The 26,933-nt window shown below is 42.3% G+C and overlaps 2 protein-coding genes across 15 annotated transcripts in view; one reads left to right on the top strand and one right to left on the bottom strand.

The window, feature by feature from the left end:
- The window catches only part of BFSP1 (beaded filament structural protein 1), a 67,652-nt gene extending 41,099 nt beyond the window's left edge, over nt 1-26,553 (bottom strand). The window contains exons 1-5 of one of the 14 annotated variants that reach the window (XM_077872112.1): nt 26,385-26,538; nt 25,289-25,391; nt 18,313-18,431; nt 11,582-11,658; nt 10,617-10,748 (exon numbers count right to left, since the gene is read on the bottom strand). In XM_077872112.1, coding sequence (XP_077728238.1) covers nt 10,617-10,696 — 80 coding nt within the window. In that variant the 5' untranslated portion in view covers nt 10,697-10,748; nt 11,582-11,658; nt 18,313-18,431; nt 25,289-25,391; nt 26,385-26,538. The other 13 variants (XM_077872108.1, XM_077872101.1, XM_077872110.1 and 10 more) reach the window with 13 other exon arrangements.
- Nucleotides 26,554-26,660: 107 nt separating this feature from the next.
- Nucleotides 26,661-26,933, top strand: part of DSTN (destrin, actin depolymerizing factor) — a 36,827-nt gene continuing 36,554 nt past the window's right edge. The window contains exon 1 of the mRNA XM_077872116.1: nt 26,661-26,813. Within this exon, the coding sequence (XP_077728242.1) occupies nt 26,811-26,813 (3 nt within the window). The 5' untranslated portion in view covers nt 26,661-26,810. The remainder of the gene's footprint in view (nt 26,814-26,933) is intronic.

The following is a 26,933-nucleotide window of genomic DNA, read 5'->3' as shown; positions in this document are numbered from 1 at the left end:
ATATTTCCCGGACTCACTTTTTCCTGTCGAAGCAGATAGAAAAAAGACAGAAACAGGCAGGAATCTGTTTCTTCTATGAAGCTTGTGGAAGCATATACGGGTAATTTGTTTCTTCTATGTGTGGAAGCTTTATAGAAGAAACAAATTACCCGTATATGCTAACATTTTCCAACTTGTTAAAATCAATAAAAACTAAATGTCTATTATATTCATTCTGCTTTTGTTTTACAAACATTTTGGGGGATATTTTGTACTAATTTGCCTTTTGATCAATATCATAAATACCATCTTTTATAGGCTCAACTTATTTGAATTAAGCATAATCTTCACTCTGTTTATTTTATGTGGATGTTATTCCAGCATGGTCAGTGGAAGTCCCGCTGACTAACTTCTTTGTCCTTCCAGCACTGCCCTACTGGTCTTGAAAGCATCCTTGCTTTTTAGAAATGAGATATTCTAGAGATAGTCTGTTCTTCTCATGCTCCAACATGGAATCAACTTCCATCAAGGGAGTTCTGTTTTCTTTAGCTGAAGAAGTGACTTTGAGGGCAATATCTGGGCACTAGGGATGCATATACAAGTTGGTGGTAGGTAAGAGTCCTGCTGCTATTGCTGCGGTGCAGCCACTTTTAAAAGAGATGGAGAGCTGGGGCACCTGGATGGCTCAGTCAGTTAGGCATCTGACTCTTGATCTCGGCTCAGGTCTTGGTCTCAGGGTCATGAGTTTGAGCCCTGCATTGAGCTCTATACTGAGTGTGGAACCTATTTAAAATTAACAAAAAAGGGGGATCCCTGGGTGGCTCAGTGGTTTAGCACCTGCCTTCTGCCCAGGGTGTGAACCTGGAGTCCCGGGATCGAGTCCCACGTCGGGCTCCCTGCATGGAGCCTGCTTCTCTCTCTGCCTGTGTCTCTGCCTCTCTCTCTCTGTGCCTCTCATGAATAAATATTTTTTAAAAAGAATATTTAAAAAAAGAGATGGAGAGTAAAGCTTGAGAGTTCTCATCACAAAGAAAAAAACACTTTTTCTGTATCAATATGAGATGATGGATGTTAACTAAACTTACGGTAATCATTTCACAATGTACGTAAGTCAGGTTGTTATGCTGTCCACTTTAACTTACACAGTGTTGTATGTCAATTATATCTCACTAAAAATTATATATCACTGGAAAAATTGTTTATTTTATTTTTTTTTTAATTTTTATTTATTTATGGTAGTCACACAGAGAGAGAGAGAGAGGCAGAGACATAGGCAGAGGGAGAAGCAGGCTCCATGCACCGGGAGCCCGATGTGGGATTCGATCCCGGGTCTCCAGGATCGCGCCCTGGGCCAAAAGCAGGCGCTAAACCGCTGCGCCACCCAGGGATCCCTGGAAAAATTGTTTAAAAATAAAATAGATGGAACCAGTATATATATGAATTCATGCCTGTTATTGAAATTTATCTATTTACTATATTCTACTTTTCTTGTAGTATGTGGCTTCATTGGCTACTAAGATTTTCTTCTAGTCTAAGTCTCTAAGGAAAAAAATGAAACTGACAAATTAACGGATGCATTTTAACATGTAGAAATGAGTTTTGTAGGAAGCTATGTATTTCTCTTAGAAAGCTTGAGGAGATTAATGACAAGTGCCTAGACAAATAAGCAAACAAAAAGCAAAGCAATTAGTAACTACAGGAAAAACAAAAAATTGAGGACAGAACGCAATATAAGTATCCTATTTGACTTGGTGGAAAAACCATATATACATGGTCCTATTGATGAAACACATTGATTTTTCTAAAAATGCTGATATAAATAATTAGAAGAATGAGGTTGGTAGTAAGAAGGGTATATGTGTAAAAAAAATTCATCTTTTGGGATGCCTGGGTGGCTCAGTGGTTTAGCGTCTGCCTTCAGCTCAGGGAGTGATCCCAGGATCCAGGATCGAGTCCCACATCAGGGTCTCTGTGAGGAGCCTGCTTCTCCCTCTGCCTATGTCTCTGATTGTCTCTCTCTCTGTGTTTCTCATGAATAAATGAATAAATCTTTAAGAAAATTCATCTTTCATGGGGGAAAATAAGACATAAAATCTACAATTGATAAACCAAGAAATAACAGTATTAGCTTATTATAGAACACAAAGTTATAGAGTATTTAATATAGATTTAAATGCCAAGGGTTAAAAATGTATATAACTTGAATACATAACTTATCATTTTGTACTTGGGGCTTATCCTCATAGCCTCAGCTCAAGTCTTTCTCTCCCACTAGCATGTGAGCTACTTAAGAGCAGGTGTCCTGTGTGAGTCATCTATCTCCCAGCACTTGTTTAGTGCCTGGAACATAATAGGGGTTCAGAGCGTTTCAATGAATTTAATGGGGGAGTGCAGAGGGATAGAGTAGAGCAGAGAGGGGAGGGACAGCACAGAAGGCAACTCTTTTTCATTATAAAATTAAACTTTGCAGTATTACTAGACTTTAAAAATATTTTTATATACTAGTTTGGTTAAAAATACTAAAATTAAAAACATAAGGCAAGTTCGTGACTCATTCTATATAGTCTGGTTTCTGTTGCAATAACAAATAATCTCCCCATCTAAGGGGCTTAAAACAGGGTTTGTTTGTCACCTGTGATACATGCCTATCCAAAGAAGGACTACTTGGAACCTCTACTTCCTATCATTTCTCTCCAGCATACAGGCTGTCAGAGCTGCCACCACCTGAAACATTGCTGGTCATCATAGAGGAAAAGTGAGAGCATACTCTGGCTTATAAAGTTTCCACCCCATCCCATCACATTGGCAAAAGCAAGTCACACAGCCCCACCTAACTTCCAGTATTCTAAGAAATGAAGTCCTTCCATGTGCCTGGAAGGAGCAAGAATGGGCATATTTGTCAACAATCCTCATGACTACTCACTAGTGAAAGATTTTTCGGTAGGAATGGAGATCATATGCATGAAGAAGAAATCGTTGCTGAATGAATTTGCTAATTCAAGAGATTGTTGGGATAGATTCCATAGGGTTTGAAGAATGATCAGATATGGAAGAGGTACACTAAATGCAGCTGAATGGCACTAGTTTGGGGGTGGGCCTGGGAAATGGGTGTTGTTAGAGTTAGAAAGCCAAGAGGTTAGGTTCTGGTCCCGCCTCTTTGGCAAGTGACTTAACCAATCGAGTTTCTACAGGCACATTGTAAAATGCATATTTGCATCTCTTACGTGAAGAGGGTCATCATACATCATACATTCCAGCTGATGAAGAGAGTCATCAGCTTACCTGAGATGATTCACGTTTACGCCTTTATCTCAGTGTAAGTATAGGCAGCACCCTCTTTGACTCCAGAGTTTCTTGGTTTGTCTGGGGATATGGCCAGACAATATGGGGACATTGTCTTATTCTGGCCCACTTAACCTGAATATCTAGTCTGACTCTAAACATAAGGAAACATCTATAGAAACCCAAAGTAAGAAACATTTTATTAATAAAAATAGAAGGGGATGATATTCTTCCAAGATGTTAATATCATAAAAGAAAAAAGGAGACTAGAGAAATGTTTAAGACTAAAGGAAACTAAGGAGATATGACATCTGCGTGCAATACCATCCTGCATTGGAAGAGAAGGACATGATATAAAGGTCATCACTAAATCACTTGACAAAATTGGAATATGGACACTCAATTAAGATAAAATAATTTTATCAATGTTAAATTTATTGAAGTTTATGACTATACCACAGTTAAATAAAATGATATCTTTATTCTTAGAAAATACATTCTGAAGGGGTAAAATGCATGATGTACACAACTTATTCTCAAAAGATTCTGAAAAGCATGACATGTATAAATATAAACTGAAACATAAATAAATGTATGGAGAAAGAGAGAGAAAGGAAATGCGGCAAGATAGTAACAACCAGTCATTTTGATAAAGGACATATGGGTATTGTACTATTGCAATTTTTCTGAGGAAGTTTGAACTTTCAAAAACATTTGTGAAAAGTTATATGTTAAACATTTTGTAGTGTAGGCATTTAATAAATATTACATGCTTTACTTTATAGCCATATCAATGTATGACAGCAAAGAGAGAGAGGAACAGACAGGAAGATGGTTTACCTAACTGTGCAATAACAACAGGAGAAAATGTATAACCATTGAGCAATTTAATCACGTGGAAGATGTAATGATATAAATGAAAATGTCTGTAGCAAACACAAAGGGGAGCAGGAAGACAAAAGACCAGATATTTCGTGATTACCATCATAAAAACATAGATATGTATATAATCAGGTGTTAGTGTCTGTACCAGGTTTTATGTTCATTGCATCTTATTTCCATTTAAAGTTTTTTAAATATATAATGCTTCTTAAATTTTTTAATTTACATTTTTATCCATGTAACAACTCTTTTAAAAACCTGAGTAAAGGGGATCCCTGGGTGGCTCAGTGGTTTGGCACCTACCTTTGGCCCAGGGTGCGATCCTGGAGTCCTGGGATCGAGTCCCGTGTCGGGCTCCCGGCATGGAGCCTGCTTCTCCCTCCTCCTGTGTCTCTGCCTCTCTCTCTCTATCTCTCTCTCTCTCTCTCTATATATATATATATATATATGTGTGTGTGTGTGTGTGTGTGTTCTTTCATGAATAGTAAATAAATCTTTTAAAAAATAAATAAAAAATAAAAGCCTGAGTAAAATAGGCATCGATTCTGGCCTTTTAGTCAATTTCATACTATACAGTTTTGAGCTTTCTCTTTCAGTTTAGACACATTTTCAGTTCGCTTTGGCCTTTTTCCAGACACAAAGGGGTAGTGGAGAGAATTCTGTAAATGCTGGATCTCTGCCGTTTTCAAGTTGCATGGCCTTGAACAATTCAGTTAACTTGTCTTCTAAAATGATAGGTTTGAGCAAAAGAATCTCTAAGATCTTTCTACCTGTTAGGGGCTGAACTGTGTTCTCTGAAATTCATGTTTGAATTTCAACATGTTTGGAATGAAACTATATTTGGAGATAGGGACTTTAAAAGAGGTAAATAAGGTAAAATGAGGTCATATGAGTGGGCCTGAATCCAACATAACTGGTGTCCTTACAGGAAGAGTAGATTAGGACACAGACACACAAACAGAAGGAAGACATCTGAGGACACAGGGAGAACGTAGTCATCTGCAAGCCAAGGAGAGAGGCCTCAGAAGAAATCAACTCTGCCAACACTTTGATCTCAGACTTCTAGACTCGAGGACTGTGAGAAAATAAATCTCTGCTGCTTAAGCCACCCAGTCTATGTTACTTTGTTATGGCAGCCCCAGCAAACTGATACAAGGCTCTAACATTCTTATTCCTCCTCTTGCTTTCCTTTTATAGGACATACTTTCCCCAGGATATACAAATGTCTGCCACAAGAGGGCCATGCTGCCCTAAGAGTGAACACTCTGCTCACCCCCCCCAACCCATCCCCAGCCCTGCCCCCAGGTTGATTGCAGATCACAGAGGGGGCAGATGGATGCGAGATGCACAGATTGAGGCCTTTCCACAAAACTGGATAGACATAGACTCAAAAAAACGAGCCATCAAGGTTCATTTTGAGTAGAGTGGCCAGCAACCCCAAGTGAAAGGGCAGACTCTTGGATCCCCAGCCTCTGCTCCCTGATATTGGCCTCACCCATCAGGCCTCGGTGTCTAATGTATGCTTAGCTGTAACAGAAATGATGAGTCCGTATGAAGTGCGACTACAGATGAAGAAACACTCAGAAGCAAGGCTCCCTCTCCAACTGCACACGTGGTTGACTCTGAAGACTTTTGAGAAAGTAAAGCCATAGATTCAAACACTATTAAAGGCAGGAGGGCACTAAGCACCAAACTGCTTTCCCAGCGCCTAATATAGAAACTTGAAGCAAGTATCCACAAATCCAAATCTGTTGGACAACAGATGTATTCCTTGTATTTCCTGACCAATAGGCACCAACACAAGGCATGATAACTAAATGCGATGCATAATCCTGGACAGGATTCTAGACTAGGGGAAAAAGGAGCTATAAAGGAATATTATTCTGATAATTAATGAAATTTGGGTATGGAATATGAATTAGAGGGGCGCCTGGGATGGCTCAGGTTGTGATCTCAGAGTCCTGGGATTCAGCCCCGCATGGAGCTCCCTGCTCAGCGAGGAGTATGCTTCTCCCTCTCCCCTTCCCCCCTGCTTGTGTTCTCTCACACTCTTGCTCTCTCTCTCAAATAAATAAATAAATAAAATCTTTTTTTAAAAAGGAATTTGAATTAGATAATATTATGTGTTAAAATGCCTGCTTTTTATGGCATGCTAGTTTAAGAAATAATGAGGCACGATGTCCAGTTTACCTTCATCTGGTCAGAAAATAATATACATGCATATATTATAACATATATATAAAGACAGGATAATAAAGCAAATGAAGAAAAATGTAAATAATTGGTGGGTTTGGGTAAAGGATATATGGGAGTACTCTGTACTCTTCCTGCAACATTTCTATAAATTTGAAATTATAACAAAAGAACACCCCCCCCCCCAAATCCTAAACACCTTTGGGAAAACTGTGCTGAGACTAGATGTTTCTTAATGATAGCAAGAAAATGCAAAAATGCTCCTTTGATTTACCAGATGATCTCAGCAACCAGGATTTCACTGATGATTATGGTAGGAGCTTAGCAATGCTAATAGTGAAGGGCTTTTGAAATGTATCTAGACTTACTTTCTCTGAACACCAGACAATGGGGCACAACCTCGGCATGTCTCTGAGACATTGTTATACCTACTCATTCATCATCACTCTGGTTATACGTGAAAAGTGACCATACGACCTCAGGGATACAGAAATGAGTCATTACCATAGCAGGCACCATCTCAGGAGCAAGTTTGAAGAACTCTTTCACATTCTAATTTCTTTTTTCTTTTTCTTTTTTTTTAGATTTTATTCATTTGACAGAGAGAGAGCACAAGCAGTGAGAGTGGCAGGTAGAGGGAGAGGGAGAAGTAGGCTCCTCACTGAGCAGGGAGCCCGATGAGGGGCTCCATCTCAGGACCCTAGGATCATGACCTGAGCCAAAGGCAGACACTCAACCAACTGAGTCACCCAGGAGCCCCTACAGTTATAATTTCTTGTGGATTTAAATCTAGCCATGCTATTCATATTTCTCCTCGGTACTTCTCTGTAAGATATCATTAAACACCACCACTTTTAAGTTGGGCCAGCCTACATCTGAACCACAGCTCCTTTTCTTCTGGGAATAAATTGTCAAGTGGTTTGATGTACCAGCTGGCATGCCCACTTTGCCCTTAAAGGAGGATGTTCCAAACCCTGATTTGTACCACTCAGGAAATGAATACCAAGGAATTAGGCATACATATCTATGGAGGCATTTATGATAGGAATACACACTCACAGGTTTAAGTATACATCTGATATATCATGTTTATAAGGCCATATCCACTTACCTATAGATATCAAGAGGAACTGATTAAACTATTTCATAAATGTTCTTTTTTTAAGATAGTATTTATTTATTTGAGTGAGCGAAAAAGAGCACAAGCTGGTGGAGGGGCAGATGGAGAGGGAAAGAGCAGACTCCCCACTGAGTGGGGACCCTCCAAAATGGGACTCCATCCCAGGACTCTGGGATCATGACTCGAGCCGAAGATAGATGCTTAACTGACTGAGCCACCCAGGCCCTCCATCATAAGAGAAGAAATTCTGTCTTCCCATGTTCACCAACTTCTTAGCTTGGAGCTGAAATTGGGAGGGATGAAATTCGAAGCTATTTTATCCACGATTTTCAGATTCTGCACAAAGTTTAAAAGTACATCAGGGGACTCTAAGACTGTACATTTTAAGCTCTAACCTTCAACTTGCAGACTTAAACTCCATGTGAAGTTTTCCAACAAAATGTGTAGCAATGGTTGGTTTGAATAAGATTACTGTGGCTTGTCAGGCATATGAGTCTGACCATAGAACTACCTATTCCAACCATTTGACTTGTTAGTTCATTTGGAAAAGGACTATAATGATACTTTATCCTATTCACCTTCTACCACCTGCTCATGGTTGACACCTACTGACTCCACCCCTTCATTTATCTAATATTTTTATCAAAGTCATTTGACTTTTCTTCTCACCCAGAAGATACCATCCTTTTCTTTCTTTGCCTGTGTCCCTTGGTTTGGATACCAATATCATCCTTATTCCTTGCACCCCTACCCATCAGCTCATGCATATTCATCTATGAAGATGACCATTGAGAGACATCTGCTGTTCCACACACCTGAATCTCCATAGGCTTAGCCAAGATGCCTAAGGCTAAGGCTCCACCTTTCCACTACTCCAGCAGCCCAACTGATACGGTTGCTCTAATTAGCCTGGAGCTTTCTGAAGGCAGGGCAGATGCCAATGCAGTTCATTCTGCCAGGGGCCACCCTCCACCAAAGGATCATTCCAGAGATCCATCCTCCATCCTTCCCCAGGCTGCTGGACACCCTAAAAGTCTAGCCTTCCAGATTACATCATCGTCTCCTGTGCCTCTGGCTTCCTGTAGGGTTTTGCAAATGGGGTCACTGGCAGGAGATCAGAGAGATTCCCTTTCTGCTTCCCTCTCCCCTCTAAGCAAAATTGCCCCTTCATGGCATCACTTGTTCCTTTTGGCCTGGGGTTGTAAGAACTTCCTGCTGTTGCTAGTTCTTGGCTCTTCACCATGCTTTGGTGATTCCCTTAACCTTGCTCACAACTCTGGAAGTCGTCCCCTTGTTAAAGTATCTTCTGTTAAACTCTGTTTAGACCATTTATTTCCAGCTAGATATAGGAGAACCCTGACAGATACAATATCTCATTCCTCAACTGGTAAAGCTTTTGAAACAGCATAGGTACCTGATAAAATGAATTCAACAATAAATGAAGCTTAGATAGAAATTTGAAATCAAGATAAAGTTTCATGTTTTAATTTTTTTAATTTAAATTCAATTAATTGATTAGAGTGTATTTTTAGTTTTAGAAGTAGAGTTTAGTGATTCATCTGTATTATGTAATATCCGTTGCTCATTACATCACCTACCCTTCCTAGTGTCCATCACCCAGTTACCCTATTCCCCACCCTGTCACCCTCCCCTCCAGCAACCTTCACTTTGTTTCCTATGACTAAGAGCCTCTCGGGATGCCTGGGTGGCTCAGCGCCTGGGTTGAGCATCTACCTTTGGCTTAGGGCATGATCCCCAAGTCCCGGGATCAAGTCCCACATTGGGCTCCCTGAATGGAGCCTGCTTCTCCCTCTGCCTCTTCTGTCTCTGCCTCTCTCTGGGTCTCTCATGAATAAATAAATAAAATCTTTAAAGAAAAATAAAAGAGCCTCTTCTCTTATGGTTTGTCTCCCTCTCTGATTTCAAGACAAAGTTTTTTTTTTTTTAATTTTTTTTATTTATTATTTATGATAGTCACACAGAGAGAGAGAGAGAGGCAGAGACACAGGCAGAGGGGAGAAGCAGGCTCCATGCACCGGGAGCCCGACGTGGGATTCGATCCCGGGTCTTCAGGATCACGCCCTGGGCCAAAGGCAGGCGCCAAACCGCTGCGCCACCCAGGGATCCCAAGACAAAGTTTTTGAATGTTGGGAAGTTCATCTTGAAACTTTCAAATGGGAAAGCTGGGTATTGCTTGGCCAAAGATGAAGCATGAAGCTCTTACCAATAGCTGTACCAGAGGCCTGGCACTCTCACTCCACATGTTTGCTGACTGGGCTGTTTCAAAGGGCATAGTCAAACTTTGCAATAGCCCTAAATTGAAATTTGCTTTGCTCTCCACTGCAATAGCTGGATTTATATTGTCCTCCATCATTAAATGAAATATAGAAGGACAGGACCAAAATACATTCATTAAGAAGGAAAACAGTGCACCAGTCAGCAGAGTGGGTATACTTACAAGACACAATAAAAGAAAAAATTAATTCCTTAGAAAAGAGCTTTCTATTTTAAGAAGAAAAAAAGAAGGGATGTTCTCAAGTGATAGATAATGAAGACATTTCCCAGGCATCCTCCAACGCTGTGGCTTTTTAGATGTAAACCTGAAACGAAATCTATTGCAAAGGGTGGCATCCAAGTTGGATTCTGGCTGCTTATTTTGTTCTGTGGTCAGCCTTTGCTGAACATAGCAGTTTCAACAAGCCACAGAGCTGTGAGTGGCCCCTGTCTCTAAAATGCCTTTTGGATTATACTCAATGACCCTCATTGTATGACTTAGAATCTGCAAGGATGACAATTAAACACGACATTTGGCATCAAATTCTCCCAGGTACATTATTTTTTTCAAGGTAACCTGAATTTTTGGGGTAACGCACACCCTGGATCTGAAAATGCCACTTTGTCAGGATTTGCTACATGATATCCTAGTGACCTTTAAGACCAATTCCAGGTCATCAAACCAGTGTTCCCAAGCCTGCGTTTGGGGCACTATTTGGCTGAGTCACTTACAGTATCATTCTTGAGGTGCCTCTTAGGAGCTCATAAGCTCCAATTGTTAAATTTCCAGGAATTTTGGGAACTGGTTAGAACCTCACTGATAGCTTAAAATCAGCCATGGTGTGAATATTTATACCACAGGAGTTGACAAACACTCTAAAGACACCTTGGGACATTTCTCCTCTTGAAACTCAGTTGTTCAACATTTACTGGAGTCACATCAACTACGAAATAATAAGGATCCATCTCCCAGTGGCTGAAATTGATGGAGAGAAACTTGATGTCCTTTCTTCAATCTCTGCAATTTCAAAGAAGAGAATCAGTCTTCCCATGTATGTCGTTTAAAATGGTACCCTGAATTTAAATGCTCAGTTTTAAAAAATAAGAGTGGAATTAGAGTATACAGTCTGAGAAAATGGTTTGTTTTGATTAAAAGTTGGCTCAAGAAGTTTCTGAAAATCAATTTATGATAATTGCCTTATAAAGTTAAAATGCCTTCCAAAATTTTATGGGGCCATTTCAAAAACTGGGGAAGTCAGCCAGTAAATTAAAACGTATCTCTATAAAGAGAGAAAAAGATTTATCTCAAAACTAGTTTAGGCTCAGCTGGAAGACTTGGTCTCTGTACCACTGGAAGGGAAGATAGCAATCTCTAGCAAAGCTCAAGATTTTTTTTTCCCTGAAATAATGGCTGACCATTGCCTCTGTTGTTTTTGGCCAACTTTTCTACCAAAACAAGAATTTTGCAACTGGAATGACCTAACTTGGGAAACAATTTTATAACATTTTCTAGGACCACAAAATATTTGTTTTATTCTTTTTGAAGACCAGCAGTGGGACCAGAAGAAGAGCATAATATTTTGCCAGGTAACAAAGAAAAAACTTGATAAGGCCAGGGACTGGAAGAATATTTCAGTTCAAATAAGGGTCATCCAGAGCCCATGAAACATTGTCTTTCAAACCACTAAGAAACATTCCTTGCAAAGCATCACAACCAGCTAAAATCCTGGATCCACTCAATTGGCTATTAGGGCATAAATACTGACCTTTATCATACAATAAATTGTAAGTTGGGCAGCGAGTTTTGACAAAAACACCAGGAACAGTAGTTAGCTGCAAAAGCAGACTCACATGTTAGAAAAGCCAGGAGAAAACTTCTTGACGGTTAGAAACAAAATAGAAGCTTCTTGCAGTGACTTGGATTTCAGCTAGGAGAGTGCAGACAATCCAAGTCAGGCAACAGTATTATTGCTGGAGACTGCAAAAATATTGATCAGCTCAACTATCAGCAAAATGCCCTCCCAAAGCCTATTAAATATGTACCATGAAGTTTTCTGAGGTAAGCTGATATACTGTGTCATAGGATGCATGGATTAAAATACTGGACACTTGCGTTCCATACTCTAGATTTAAATCCTTTGTGACCCATTAGCTACTTAATTTCTCTAAGCCTCACATGTCCCATCTATAAATGGGGGGGTGATAATAGTTCCCAAAAGATGTCATGAGGGCTAAATGATATGTTTAGAATGCTGGGCAGCATGCATTAAGTGCTTAATAAATATTAGACATTAGTTTTTGCATGCAGGCTTTAAGCATTTGTCTTGGTCTGGAATTCCTCAGATGCAGCCCCTAAACACAAGTGGTATATCTAGGAGAGGATCCTCTCACACCAGTAGGTGAATGAGAGAAGTGAGGCGGGGCGGGGGCGGGGGGGGGGGGGAAGAGGCCAATCATAGGGGTGTCATCACAATTGCCTCTGTGCCCGACTGGAGGTTACTGCATCGGGGGACTCTAGGAGACAGAACAGGACACCCTACAGAACTATCCCACCCAAGGGGTGTTTATCCATGAGCTTCCCGTCCATCTTTGGTTGAGACCTGCTCCCAGGGGCATTAACACTCTAGGATCTGGGACAGAAAATCAGAAAATGGCAGGTAGTTCAGAGTGAGCAGCCTTCTCACATTGGGGAGCATAAGGGGCATAGGAGGGGAGCTAGAGGCCCACCATCACTGTTTTTAGATCATTGAATGAACTGAAGTTCCTCTATATATTTATTTTAATGGGGTCAACTCGTGACTATAATACAACAAAACAAAACAAAAAAACTGTGTTCATTCTATGTTGGTTGTCATAGAGACAAGAAATAAATTATGTAATAAATTATGTAGCTTTACAATATTTGTGTGTCAGTTCCCACCAAATCAACATGATGTTGAGAATAATATATGGAGTTTCAACCCTAATTCTGCTTTGAAAGACTTACCTCTCCCCTAATATTCATTACCTAAAACTAGGGAGGTATCCAACAATTTTCGCAGTGCTGTGCAATAGCCAAACCCTCATGGAAAAGAAAAACTCTCTCTTTTTCCAAGAATCACCAAACTTTTAGCAGCCGCAATGACAGGCTTCTTCAGTAAATGAAACCATTTGAGTTTTAAGGAAAAATAATATATTAAGACTTTCTTACACATTCAGAGGTTCAAATACTGAGATGATAACACCATAAACTCCATCCCTACATTTAAAAATGTATCTGTTGCATAATTTGATTGTGTCTTTTTCATGTGAAAAGGAGGAGAGTCTGTATATTTGGCCAATGTTTCTAAAAATAAATAACTGCCTCAAAGGAAAAGACTGGAAAGTTTGCCCATCTAAAATATAAACTATTTTAAAAATAAATAAATAAACTATTTTGTGTTACAAAAACGCCAATAGCAACCCCAATGTTAAAAGCTAATAAAAAAAAATAGGACAGTTTCCATATTAGATAAAAGACAGAGCACTATGTAAAGAAAATTACAAATCAATAACAAAAAGGCAAACATCCAGTAGAAAAGCAAAGAAAAGGCAAGATCAGCTGAGAATTTTATCTGTTTCAGAGTCTGATCATTTGTCGTATTTTCAAATGAAAAAGAACCATATGTAAATGGCCCAAGTTTCTAAAGCAAACAATTAGAGTTTGGTATGACATATTCAAGTTTACAGAAGGCACATGGTCAAAAAAAATGAAAAGATGTCCAACTTCACTATTTTTCAAAATATGGCAACATATCAATATACACATCAAGATACACCTCAAAACACACACACACACATGCACACGCACACGCACAGACACACACTTATATATCTCAGGGGTGGTGGTGTTATTTTAAGGAATTGGCTTATGCAATGGCGGAGACTGGCAATTCAGGTAAGAGGTGAGGTGGCAATCTTGAGTTTGGAATCTGTAAGGCAGGTTAGCAGGCTGGAAATTCAGGGACGATTTCTATTGTTACAGATTTTGCTCTTCGGGCCTTCAATTGAATAGATGAGGCTCATTCACATCATGGAAGGTAATCTGACATACTTATTCCGTGTCTACTAATATGTCAATCACATTGACAAAATACCCTCACAACAAGGTCTTGACTAGCATTGGACCATGCAATCAGGCACCAAAGCCTAACCAACTTAACACATAAAATGAACCACCAAGGATGGTCATGCCTGATACTTCACAGAGAAAATAGAGTCCTCAGAAAGATGTTTTCTCAACTTCAAGTTCTCAGTTCAATGCCCCATCTCCTCTCTCAGGACTGCTCACTAATATTTGAGTCTGCTGACTACATCCTCCTTCTTGAAAGACCCTTTCTTGGATCCATGTTTCTACCTGCCTCTGGATTTTCCATTTCTTGGAAGCCTCTTGTAAGGATCCTCTTCAGCTTCCATCTTTGAATTACTAGGGTTCCTGCAGGTTCTGTCCCAAGCCCCGTCCTTTCACCCTTGGAATATTCTCAACTTTTCTGGACCATTGACTGGTATCACCTAGGACTGCACACACCTAACAATAGCAGACACCCAACAATATTTTAACCAAATAAGGTCTGCTTTTTGTCTTAGAACAGGGAGTCTAGAGGTAAGCAATTCAGGACTGGTATGGTAGACCCCTCTTCACTCTGCTGTCCTCAGCATATGGCTTTGATCCTCATGTTCAAAGATGGCCACTGCTATAGATAGGTGCAGCGCCAACACCTGCCATGTCTTTGCACCAACTGTTTGGAATCCTACTCATTTACTTATTCAACAAATATTAAATTTCACAACTTACTATGTGCCAACACTCTTCTAGGCACTGGGAATACAGAAATGAAAAGATAGATTACAATCCCTGTTCTTGTGGAATTTACATTCAAATGGTGGGGGGTGGGGAATACAAAGTAAATAAGATAATAGAAAATAAATAAGATAATAGAAAGTAAACAAGTGAAAAATATGGTATGTTAGATGGTGATGGGCACTACGGAGAGACAGAAAGCAGAGAAGGGACCTAGAAGCTTAGGAGTGTAGAGTAATCTTAGGGTAGTCAGGGGAGGCCTCACTGAAGAGGTGACATCAGTTCTGCACTGAATTGAGAGACGTGTTGGAGCAAACCATTTGGTTGCTTTCTAAACACAGGGAAGCAAGTTGATAATGAAATATACTGTTAACATTTTTTGAAAATTACAGAAATATGAAACAGTCTATACTGATCCATCAATCAGGTGTGTGCATATGTGCAAGTGTATGGCATGGAGTTATAGGTACAGAACAAACGGCAAGGACACAATCCAAACCAATAATAGGGTTTAATTTTGGTGAGGTGCAAAGAATTGCAGGGGAGTCAAGGTGAAGTTTTTTTTTTTTTTTTAATCAGGAGAAGACATTCTTAGACAATTTATATAATTAAAATTCATTTAAATTCTTTTTAATTATTAGGCAAAAAGACGATGGGGCAACAAACACTTTTCTTTCTCATATATTTCCAGAGTTGTTTTTTTGTTTCCTAACAAACTTGCAATTTTTTTAATAACCAGGAAAAAAAAATGCAACAAAGTAATTTCCATTCTGTAATTATTTTTACTGCTCTTTGGCTCAACCAGTAGAATGACCCAGGGCCCATCTGTGTCATGGCTCAGGGCCCAAGGGGCTCCCTCTCCCTTGGCAGGCAGCAAGATGAGCCATCCCCACCACTGCTGCATCTGTGGCTGCCAGCATCACCTTGGCTACCTGCAGAGACACTCCTGCCTTGGCCCCTCGGGTGGGGAGAGCTCCCTCCCCATCAGGTTGCAAGGCCTATTAATATAAGATGAGCAGAGAAGCAAAGGGAGGAAGAATACATAGGGCCAGGCCTTCCAAAGGGGAAGTCCTGTTTCTTCAGTATTGACACCAGGCCGCATGGCGCATCTCCCTGATTAATCTGGCTCCCACAGTTTCTCTCTCTGGAGAAACTTGAGATAAGTTTCCCAGCAGCTGGGGCAAAGGGCAGTTAGATGCAGTGTCTTGTTGCACAACCTTCCCATCGCACTCGTGTTCCAGATCATGGCGGCCACCTTGTTTCTCTCCTACCTCGTGGTGGAGTTTCTACAAGAGATTATGGAATGGCCTTTAACTACTTCTCTGCCCTCCCAACGTCCTCTGCAACATGTTCTAGAGTCTTGGTTCTAGGTGTCCACATCTATCCCAATGCGGTCTCCTCTTCCCCAAGGGAAGTATGAATGCCTGTGATTGGTTGTAGGAGAGTCATTGGCATCAACTGGCAGATTTACCAGAACACCAACAGTCTCTTTGGCTACTTTATTTGAAGCATAGAATTATGGACTGAATCTTTTTCCCCTTTCTTTATGAATCTACCTCACCCTGTTATTTATCATGACTCCAGCCTGTAAAGTGTGTGTGTGTATGTTTTGGGATAGCCAATTCTAAAGAAACTACAAATAATGCTGCTCTGTTAACAAGCCTACAACAGTTACACAGGATGAACGTGCTCGCAGAAAGACAGATTCATGGTGCTTATTACTAGGTTTGGTAAGTTCTGACACTAGCCTTTTCATAGGATATGAATATTTACATTTTTAAAAAAGATTTTTATTTATTTATTCATGAGAGACACAGGGAGAGAGAGAGGCAGAGACACAGGCAGAGGGAGAAGCAGGCTCCATGCAGGGAGCCGACACGGGACTCAATCCCGGGTCTCCAGGATCACACCCTGGGCCGAAGGCAGCGCTAAACCACTGAGCCACCCGGGCTGCCCAAATATTTATATTTTCTTTAGGAGATAAAAATCAGCTGATGGGAAGTTAAGGCAATGCTGACTTTGTTTTGTGAGAAATAAAAACTACTCAGGAGGAGCCGAACCATACTGAAGGCTCATAATTTCTAAATATTCCCTGAAACAAGTTGATAGTCTGGGTTTTTCACATCTTTGTGGAATGCCTAGTTTCGTCTCCACACAGAGATAGAGGAACTTCTACTCAGGAAGGAAAATATTTATTTTCTTTTTTTTCCCCATTTCTGAGGGGAAAATATTTCCAACTTCACCCTCATTATTTTTTATGGTTGCTGAAGTATTTTCATTATATTATCTAAAAGAATCCTGGACTAAATAAAGTAGAAAACCAAAGGCATATGAAATGGTTTCCTGGCCAGGAAGATACTGCAACCATCTCAGGAAAGTTTCTGTCCTCAAGAAAAACAAATGAAATCATGGCCTGCCAAGCCACCTCATGGAATGCAGAAAATACTTTCTGCTCTTTTTTCCTCTGAAAGCTTGGACATGGAGTCACAGTTTATTTGTTGAACGCACTCTTCTTGTTTCTTGTAACCATAGACTCTGGTCTAGTGGAGTGTTTCTTGTGTCAGGCTACTGCTGAGCCAATATTTATCATTTTAGAAATTTCCATGAGTCATAAAATAAACCTGCAACCGGCAGTACCTTCTATGGGTGTTTCTTTCCTAGTGTTTTTAAAATAAAAGGAAAAACACTGAATTTGGAATCCAGTGCCCGGCATTTATCATACCACATAGATATTTTCTCCTGAGTGGAGGATCCTCCTGATATTCCAAAGCCATTCCAGGTGTGTTGCCTGCTGCCTGAAGAACCTTCCTGCCCAACAGCCTGGACCCCTGTCCAGAGGGCCAGGCCAGGGCTGGAAAGGAAGCTACAGAGGTTTAAAGGGTGGAAATGACTCACTGGCTCAAGGGGTGGGAGGAAACGGTTTCCATGGGAGCAAGAATATAAATGAGCAAGTAATTCCTTCCACCTCTAGTGTGGAAAATCTTGTGAGGGGTCCTAAATTTACTGACCAAATGGAAAAAAAAAAAAAAAAAGATTGCAAGATGTGATGTGTGGCCCTCATTTATATGTAAAAATGTGTTACACTAGTGCTGCTTACTCCCTCTATGCTGATCAGCCTCTTTTCCCCAGATGTGGACCAGCTGAGAGAACACCAGCTGGACAATTATAGTAACTTCTTGATTTTGCTGTAAAAACAGGCCCTGTGTCAAGAGCCCAAGGCCTAGAGTTTATAAATCAGAATTCAGAGGTCTGCCTAAGCATTACTAGGATATTCTACTAATTGCAAATATGGCACTAGATACTCAATAACTCTTCTGTATAGTGCAGGCATTACATTTTAGGATCAAAGGGGTTAACCTCATCAACACCTTCACTTTGCAGGTGAGGACAAGGAGGTCCAGAGAGGTGTACCTCCTAAGAGGTCAGACAGCAGTCAAGCGCAGAACTTGTGCCAATGCTATCAAATACCTTCTTGGAAGACTAGTGATAGAAATACTGGAGTCCTAGTGATAAAAGCAAAACCAGTTATACTAACAGGCACTCCAGTTTCACACGATGGCCATTGTCCCTCGGCTGTTTCCAATGGAGCTGCTCTTGAATATGCTCCAAGTTTCTTCACTGGGTAAAGCTGGGGTTTTTTGGCTGAAGAACCCTTTGACATCCTTCTTCCCACTCCCAGAAGGGAAGACTGGAAAGCAAGCCATAACATGCCCCAAAGCAAAAAAACAAAACAAAGCAACAACAACAAAACTCCTGCACTTACATCTCTCTCAGTATCTTGGTCCATGCAGCCGTTGGTAGAAACATTAGGTGTTTTCCTTCTCTAGTCATCAGTCTCTGAATTGGCCCCCTAGCCATCTCTTCATGCTCATATTCATCAACCTAAGTGAGAAATCATGTCGGTGGTAACAAATGTTCACTTCCTTCCTTTCCAGATGCCTCACTAAGATCTGGTAACACCTCCCTGGTATGATCTCCCCCCATTAGTAGGATCCTGAGAATTCCCACGGGGACCTGGGCCAAGTTTATCTTGGCATTGATCTGTTTTCACTAATGATCTCCTTGTGGCAGGGCCCATGACTTATTTATCTTTGTATTCCTGGTAGCTAATGTGGCCATGGCTGGCACACAGTAGGACCCAGTAAATACCTGTCAAGTCTAACTGAAAACTTTTCAGAGTGGCCTCCCATGTAAACAAAACACTTGCTTTGCCTCCCAAACATAAACTTTTTTTCTTTTTCAACACAAGAAATTGTGGGGAGAAACTCAAGTGGTGATAATAGATGATAGGATGATACAAACATCTTTTAAAAAGGCCAGGCTGCTTGGATTCCTACTGGTTAGAGTATATTAGATTGAATCATAAGAATGTCCTACTTTGGGGGAACCTGGTTGGCTCAGTTGGTTAGAGCATTCAACTCTTGATCTCAGAGCCATGAGTTCAAACCCCATGTTGGGTGTGGAGCCTACTCAAAGAAAAAAAGAATATCCTGATTTTGCAGGTCAAAGATAGCTGCATATCGTCCATTTCTTAGGTTTAGCCTAATATAACTGAAAATAACATAATTATAAATACATTACTTTATACAGGGGCTATAAATTCATTTTTTTCATTCATCCACCCTGACCTCTTTACCATGATCTATATGGTCCTACGTCATTTGATTATTAGTTATACTTTCAGTCTTGTTTGGGTCCACCCATTCGGGCTCTCCAGGCTCCAGTCACACTGTCTTTCTTCTGTTTTTAGTGACCTCATCTCATCTGCTTGGGATGTTCCCCACTCCTATTGTCACACGGTTAGTTGGTCCTTCTCGGCATTTAAGCCTCAGCTTCAATTCTGCCTCTTTCGATGAGACTTCTCTGAGCACTGATTTAAGTGTGTCCTTCCTGTTCCCAGTTGCCCTCGGTCATATCACCCAATTTTATGGTCAATAAAGTACTTTTTTGCTTAGTTGTGTATTTGCCTAGGATTTAAGCTCCAGGACTGCACAGGAGCCTTGTTTGCCTTATGCTCTGAAGAGCTGACAGGTTGTAGGCCTAACATGAATGTTGAAATGATGGATTCACTAACTTTAAAAATGCAGAACTCCAGAAACCAACATTGCACTGTATGTTAACTACAATTTAAGTTAAAAAAAATGCAGCAGAACTAGTTTTCAAGTATTTTCTTCCATTGGTTTGCTGATTTCATCATCTAGATACTTTGTACAGTTAGATACTGGCCCTTTCCTCTAACCTTCTCTCTGAAAGTCTTTTCATCTTCTTTTTTTAAAGGTTTATTTATTCATGAGAGACACATTGAGAGAGAGAGAGAGAGAGAGGCAGAGACATAGGCAGAAAGAGAAGAAGGCTCCTTGAAGGGAGCCCAGTGTGGGACTTGATCCTAGGACCCTGGGATCACACCCTGAACCAAAGACATACGCTCAACCACTGAGCCATTCAGGTGCCCCTCTTTGCATCATCTTTACCCTTTCTTGATACATTGAGACAGTGAACTACTTGACCTCATCTTCTCACATCCTTGTTATTTACATATATCCAATCTATTGTCCAGCCCATCCACTGAATCTTTTAGTTCAAGAATATTTTATATTCTTAATGTTTGCAACTTTTCCATGACTGCTCATTTTTGCTTTTGGACTCCCAGTGTCTTTCCTTGAGAATATTTACTATTCACATTTTGATTTCTCGTCCTTCTTCTGCTTGAAATTGTTCAGCTTGTTGCCTTTCTTTCGTAATGCTGAGATTCCTCCTCTATGAGCTTTACCTATGAACTTAGGGTTTTCACTGGGCTGGGTTTGTACAGAATACCTGGGGCAGGACTTGAGAATGGGCGCCAGTCCTGGAGGGTCTGGGGGAAAGACAGGTGGAGATGTACCAAGCTGGGAAACTTCTAAAGTTGCCCCTGGGCGCCCCCTCCCAACCTCAACCAGGAGGCTGTGCCCTTCCAGATGACTTCTGAGTACCCTCTCCTTTCCACAGTATAACTATTTAGTCCCCAGAGGCAGGGGAGGTGAGAAAGGGGTGAAGGAAAGCTCTGAGCATGGACAATCCATTTGTGTGTATTGGCACCATCTTTACACACCCCCTCAGAGCTGCCTGGACATTACTCAGTATGCTTGGCGGTGGGCACTCCACTGGTAATGAGGTTTTCTAGTCCTCCAATAGTTATGGGATAAGCTAAATGACTTCAAGCTTTCCAGCTTTTAAGAGAAACCCTCTTATTTTTATAATTTGCTGCAGAATTTCTAGTCACTTCATTCCTACTCTTCATGATTTTAACTTGTGATCACATTCAATCCTTGCGCTTCTTTACATTCTGGAATGTTTGAAGTCATTTAGTCTACCCTTAAATCAAATACTAGATTCCTTTATTTGCCCCTTTCTGATTTTTTTGTGGCTCCTCTTTTCCTCCAAGAGTGTAGGAACCTGATCAGAACCGAAGAGAGTACATCATTACTTCTGAAAAATGGGAAGATGATATGGATAGATCCCCAAGATACAGTGCTGAATGAGTGATTAAAAACAAGCTGCAGTCCTACATGCATTGTGAAGGCCATCTGTGTTTTTATAAATGGTCTAGATTGTAAGGTCTGGAAGGTTTCATGCTGTACTGAGAACCAGTGTAGCAGCAAACCAATCTTGGCATATAGATTGTGGGGGAGGAACTGCAGGACTGTTCATTCATCCCTATCTTGAGTTTCCTTTTTAGAGTTTTTCTCAAACTTTTCCTGAAACATGCAGTTTAATGGATGGGCTTCAGGACAGTCCATAAACTCCCTGAAAATGTACACCATGCTTTGTGAGGAGGAGCAAACACCGACTTTTCTAGAGAAAGGGTCTATACTTTTCACTGGAACCTCAAAGGGAACATATGGCCCAAGAGTGGTAAATAATCACTGGTCAAGAGTGTTGTGCTTCTTTCTGCTCCGTTTTCTTATGGTCTAATTCAAGTAGTACACTAGTAACTAAAAACATGTATTGATCATTCAATTTTTAATGTTATAAAATAGCAGTATAGGACTTTTACTTTACCATGAAGACTAGTAGAGAAATCAATAGTGTTACCATGTGGTACTGCGTCATTCTCATGAATGTACTTAAATATATTTAGCCCTTTCCTAAAATAGAGGTCTAGGCCCTTGGGGCAGCCATTCCAAGAGGACCCAGCTACGATAAAGGAATGTCCAGAATGTATTTTTGACAGCTTCCATTTACTTTGTTTTATATAAACCCCCTCTGTGCTGTTAAGGAAGCAACAAGAGGTACCTCAGCTCTTTTGTTCAGCATCATGTATGTCTGATGTGTCAGGCGGTCTGGTAGTAAAGGTCCTGGGCTTGGGATCAGATCACTTACTCCTCTGCGTTCCTAAGGAACATTTCTTCACCTTGCCTCATCTGTAGAATGGGAGTAAATAATATCTACCCACGGGCAGTCGCTGCTGGTTATCTCTCTATACCCACTTTCCCCTTCTTCCCTGGTAGAGGAACTCCACAATTTCTAAGCTGAGCACATTGTGGCTCAGAGAACAGACCACATTTCCCAGTCTCCCTTGCAGCCACATACTACATTTGGGTCAATGAGATAAAAGTGGAAGCCCTGGCTGGCACTTCTGGGAAGTTTCTTTGAAAGGAAAGGGGTAGGGTGACCTGGGTGGCTCAGTGGTTGAGCATTTGCCTTTGGCTTGGGACGTGATCCTGGGGTCCTGGGACTGAGTCCTGCATGGGGCTCCCCGCAGGGAGCCGGCTTCTTCCTCTGCCTGTGTCTCTGCCTCTCTGTGTCTCTCATGAATAAAAATAAACAAAATCTTTGAAAAAAATAAAATAAAATAAAAGGAAAGGGGTAGACTTCAGGTTTACCCATCCTGCAGGTAAAGAGCTTAGAAGCTGCCACTTTCTCCTAACAAGTAAAAAGTTGAACAGACAACTCTTCTTGGATCCATAAGAGAGGCGAACTGCTGTGCCCCAACTGTTGACAAGACAGGCCAATACAGGGAATTGTGGCTTACCAGAGCAGAGACTCACAAGTAGAAACCACCAGCCCTGGTAGGAAAAGTTGAATTGTAACTGACAAATTGCTGGAGGCTCAATGTGGACAAGTCTGGAGTTAGGAAGCTGGGGAGAGTCAGTCATAGGGCCGCCCCCACCCCCCATCCCACGCCGCACGTCTGTTTTACCTCCTGAAGCCTGACCAGCTTCCCACAGTAAATGTCAAATAAAAACCCCCTCTTGCTTTCAGAATTCCAGAATGGGGAGGGGAGGAGGAAGGAACCATGTTGAATACACAGAGCCCGGTGTACTAACAAGGTCCGCCCTGAGGAGAAACTAGTTACCAAAACCTAAGTGATTGGGGAAAGAAGACACTCATCTGGAGCCCACTCTAACTATCCTGTCCCACTGAAGGGCAGGGTTTGGTGTGAAGAGGATGGGGTGGGGGGTGGGGGCTGTTTCTTAGATACACTTGTGAAGTTCACAGTCCAGGGGCAAAGGCTCAGTAAAAATGAGACCAAATCATAGCACTGTAGAATGCCTCCCCCTTCTCCACCTCACCACATCACTAAAGGACTACTTACTGCTGTTCCTTTCATCCAGTGCATGATGTCCAGCTACCAAGAAAAAACTGGAAAGCATACCAAAAGGCAAAACAAACAAGACCCACAGAAATCAAGAATGCCTTTGTTGGGCTTATTAGTAGACAGGGCACAGAGGAGAAAAGAATTTCTGAGCTGGAAGATACATCCACAGAATCCTCAAAACCAAAAAGCAAAGACAACAAAGACTGAAACAAACAAACAAACCCCAGAACAGAATATCCAAGGAATGTAGGACCACTACAAAAGCTATAAGATACACAAGATGGGATTACTAGAAGAGAGAAAGGAGTGAGACTTTCACCACATTATTATTGTCATACATCAAACCAAACCACAGACCCAGAAAAGTCAAGGGCACACCAACCAGGATGAACACAACACAAAACAAAACACAGCACCTAGGTATATCATTTGCAGATTTACAGAAAATCAAGGATTTTTTTTTAAATTCTGAAAGAAGAGGATAAAAACAATATTACCTATAGAGGAACACACAATTAGTGACTCCTCAGAGGACTGAACTGGGACTATGAGATGAGACCATAAGGGTGCTCAAGTGGAGAGGGAACAGGTGAATTTACAGGAAGGCAGGTGAGAAATTACAAATAGTTTTCCTATACTGTTTACTGACAGGGTCATGTCCTCTTGGGGCTGGGGAGCGGGGTGTGTTTTTTCCAGGTTATTAACATACATCTCTCTTCAAACTCATTAATATGATTGACTCTTCCTTGCCACTCATATTGTTGGTTTTTTCCTTCTTTTTAAAAAGATTTCTTTGGAAGAGAGAGCACGAGAATCTCAACCAGATACCCTGCTGAGTGCAGAGCCGATTGCAGGATTCCATCTCATGACTCTGAGATCAGGACCTAGCTGAAACCAAGGGCTGGTCACCCAACTGACTGAGCCACCCAGGAACCCCTCATATTATTGGTTTTAAATGAAAGTGCCTATATGTTCATACCAAATGTGAAAAATGTTTTTTTTTTTTTTTTTTTTTAATGTTCTAACTTTGACATGGAATAGATCCATCTCATATTTAGGAGACCTTTTGGTAAAACCTTTCCCTCTGTGGCATGAGGAAGGATAGAAAGATCTAGAAAAGTTATGTGTAAAGGCAGAGGTTAAAGTCTATTGGCCTCTTAAAAATGGAGGCTCATTGTAGGTTACGGTGAAGTGATATAGAAGTTTGCCTTCTATATTGTAAAACATTTTAGATATTGGTTCACTTACTGAACATGTATTAAACACCTATTATACATCACGGACTATGAAAATCCATTTAAGGTACATCCTAAACAGCCCCTGTCCTTGAAGAACTCTCAGTCTAAACTGGCTGTGGTGGCAACTGTTATATAAACAATTACAGAGCTACATTAATATTAGGGAAAATCTAATACCTCACTACTCAAAGTATGGGTTGAGAACCAGACCAAGTCTCTAAAGCCCCTGAATTTGCATTTTAACAAGATCCTCAGGTGATCTGGGTGCTCATCAGGATTTGAGAAGCAATGAACTGTAGGATTATAGACGAAACCACTAATGATCCCTTGAGAAGTGGTCAGCGGTCTTCAGAATGGAGGGGTAATAGGAACGTTCCTGGCTGAAACACTAACAGGTCTGTAATTATGGGAGCTAGAAAGAGTAATAAAGGTTCTGGAATGAGAAGTTTAGTCTGAAAGAAGACTGAGCACTTTGGGAGATGAGGGAGACGGAGCAGAAGAGGTCTGAGGCCAGAGGCAGAAGGGCCAGAATGGCCTGCTTATTAGGAAGCCTTAGAAAATTTTAAGCAGGAAAAGTGACAAGATCAGATTCTTATATCAGGATATAACATGGTGGTAGGGTGAAGGATGAAATGCAGGGGAGAGGTGAAAGCGGGCAGATTTTTATCCTTTAATGAGCAGGCTCCAACTTTGCGCTAGAAGGGAAATCTTTGAGGACTTTAGAAGTGGAGGGGCCACTGAGTCCCTTGGAGAGAAACAAAAAGTTCCAGCTGCAGTTGGATACAGATGGGTTCTTTCTTCTCAAAGTGCGATGCCCAACAGCTTTATTAGCATTATCTGTAAATTATTAGAAATGCAAATTATTGCGCCTTAACTCAGATATACTGTCAGAAACTCTGGGGCCAGGACACTCAAATCTTTACCAAGTTCTTTTTCAATCTTGAGAGCTTGAGAGCACTGCTCTAGTCTGCAAAAATCTCATAGCAGGTGGTAAAGGCTTAGAATTGCCACAAACGTACTTCCTTTCTAGAAAAGAATTAAAAAAGAAAAAAAGGAGGAGGGTAATGAGAAATAAGTTTCTATGTTGAATGGGCAGAACAAAAGCCACACAATAGTCTAGATTTCATACAGTGCCCAGAAAAAAAAAAAAAAAAAAAAAAAGGATAAAAACACACACAAAACCGTCTTGTCCCAAAGCCTCACATTTGGAGAAATAAAATAATTTTGGTAGAGGCCGTGATGTTCTCGGTAGCCTAAATTAAGTAAAACTTAAACTAAGTAATCATCCCAGTTGTAAATTCTTTGTTCCCTTCGCTGCCCACAAAAACGGCCTCAGGAAAAACACTGGGATTCCTTTTGGCCCTCTCAAAACTGTGCTTCTGATGGAACCGTCTATTAAAAACAAAATTCAACCCTAAATTAAAAGCCCCCAAAACGGAGCGGCGGGGCTGGCGCCGTCGTCCCAGGAAAACGCCACCGGTTCCCGGCCACACCCCTGCGGACCGTCGGGCCTCCTTCCCCGGGCTGTTCCCAAAGATAAATAAATCACTCCTTGTTTTTTCCAGACCTGAAATTAGCGGTGACTCAGAGTACTCTGAATGGCCACAGTCGCCTGGGGAAGAAGGGAAAATGTGCAGATTTTTCCCTCACGCGAGGGCCCGCCGTGCCGGGCTGGGCCAATCAGGGGAGGATGGCGGGAATCGCACCAAAGTAGGTAAAAAATGCGGGATGTGCTCCCGGCGCTGCGGCCCGCGCCTGGGCTCCCCCGGGTCCTCCCTCGGCCTCCCGCCCGGGGAAGCGGCCCCCCTCGTCTTCCCGCGTCCTCCCCCGCCGTCCCCGTCGCCCCCCGCCCCCTCCTCCCGCGTCCTCCCAGGCCCCGCCCCAGCGCGGCGCACACCTGGCCAGGTGGCTACTTCCATTTAGGGCAGCGGCCGCGGCGGCGCAGTGGGCGGGGCGCAGCGCGACTCCGCCCCCCGGGGATGAGGGTGCCCCGTCCTCGCCGGCAGGCGCCATCCCTACCTCCGCCGCCTCGTCCCGAGCATTTGAGGGAGGCCCCACCCCACAGGCCCGAGCCGGTGAGAGGGGCGCGCGGGCCCCCGTCCCCGGACACGAGGCAGAGCCCTCCGCCCGCTCTCCAGGCGGGGCGCTGCCCGGACGGCCGGTTGCGTGGCAACGGCGGGCAGCGCGTGACGTGCGCAGCCGCGCTGGGGCTCGGGGCTCGAGGCGCGCCCCCGCCCCCGCCCGCGCCCCCGCCCGCCCCGCGCCCGCGCCCCCGCCCCGCCCGCGCCCCCGCCCGCCCCGCCCCGCCCCGCCCCCCGGCAGGCTCGCGCCGCGCGTCGCCTGCTCGCTGGGTCTGTCGCTGGCTCTGCGGTGCGGAGGTCGCTCTGCAAACTCGGCGCCGGCCGGCTCCCTTCCGCGTCCCTGCGACCGACCGCCGCGGCGAAGATGGTGAGTGGGGGGGAGCCTGAGGCGCGGGCGCGGCGGCCGGGGCTGGGGCGCGGGGGACCGAGCCCGGCTGCAGCCCCCGGGCGCCGGAGGGCGTCTGGGCTTCGCCGCTCGGGCGGCTCC

The sequence above is a fragment of the Canis aureus genome, chromosome 26 (genome assembly GCF_053574225.1).
Source record: "Canis aureus isolate CA01 chromosome 26, VMU_Caureus_v.1.0, whole genome shotgun sequence".
In the NCBI taxonomy this organism is placed as follows: Eukaryota; Metazoa; Chordata; class Mammalia; order Carnivora; family Canidae; genus Canis; species Canis aureus.
This window is presented reverse-complemented; position numbering and strand designations above follow the sequence as displayed.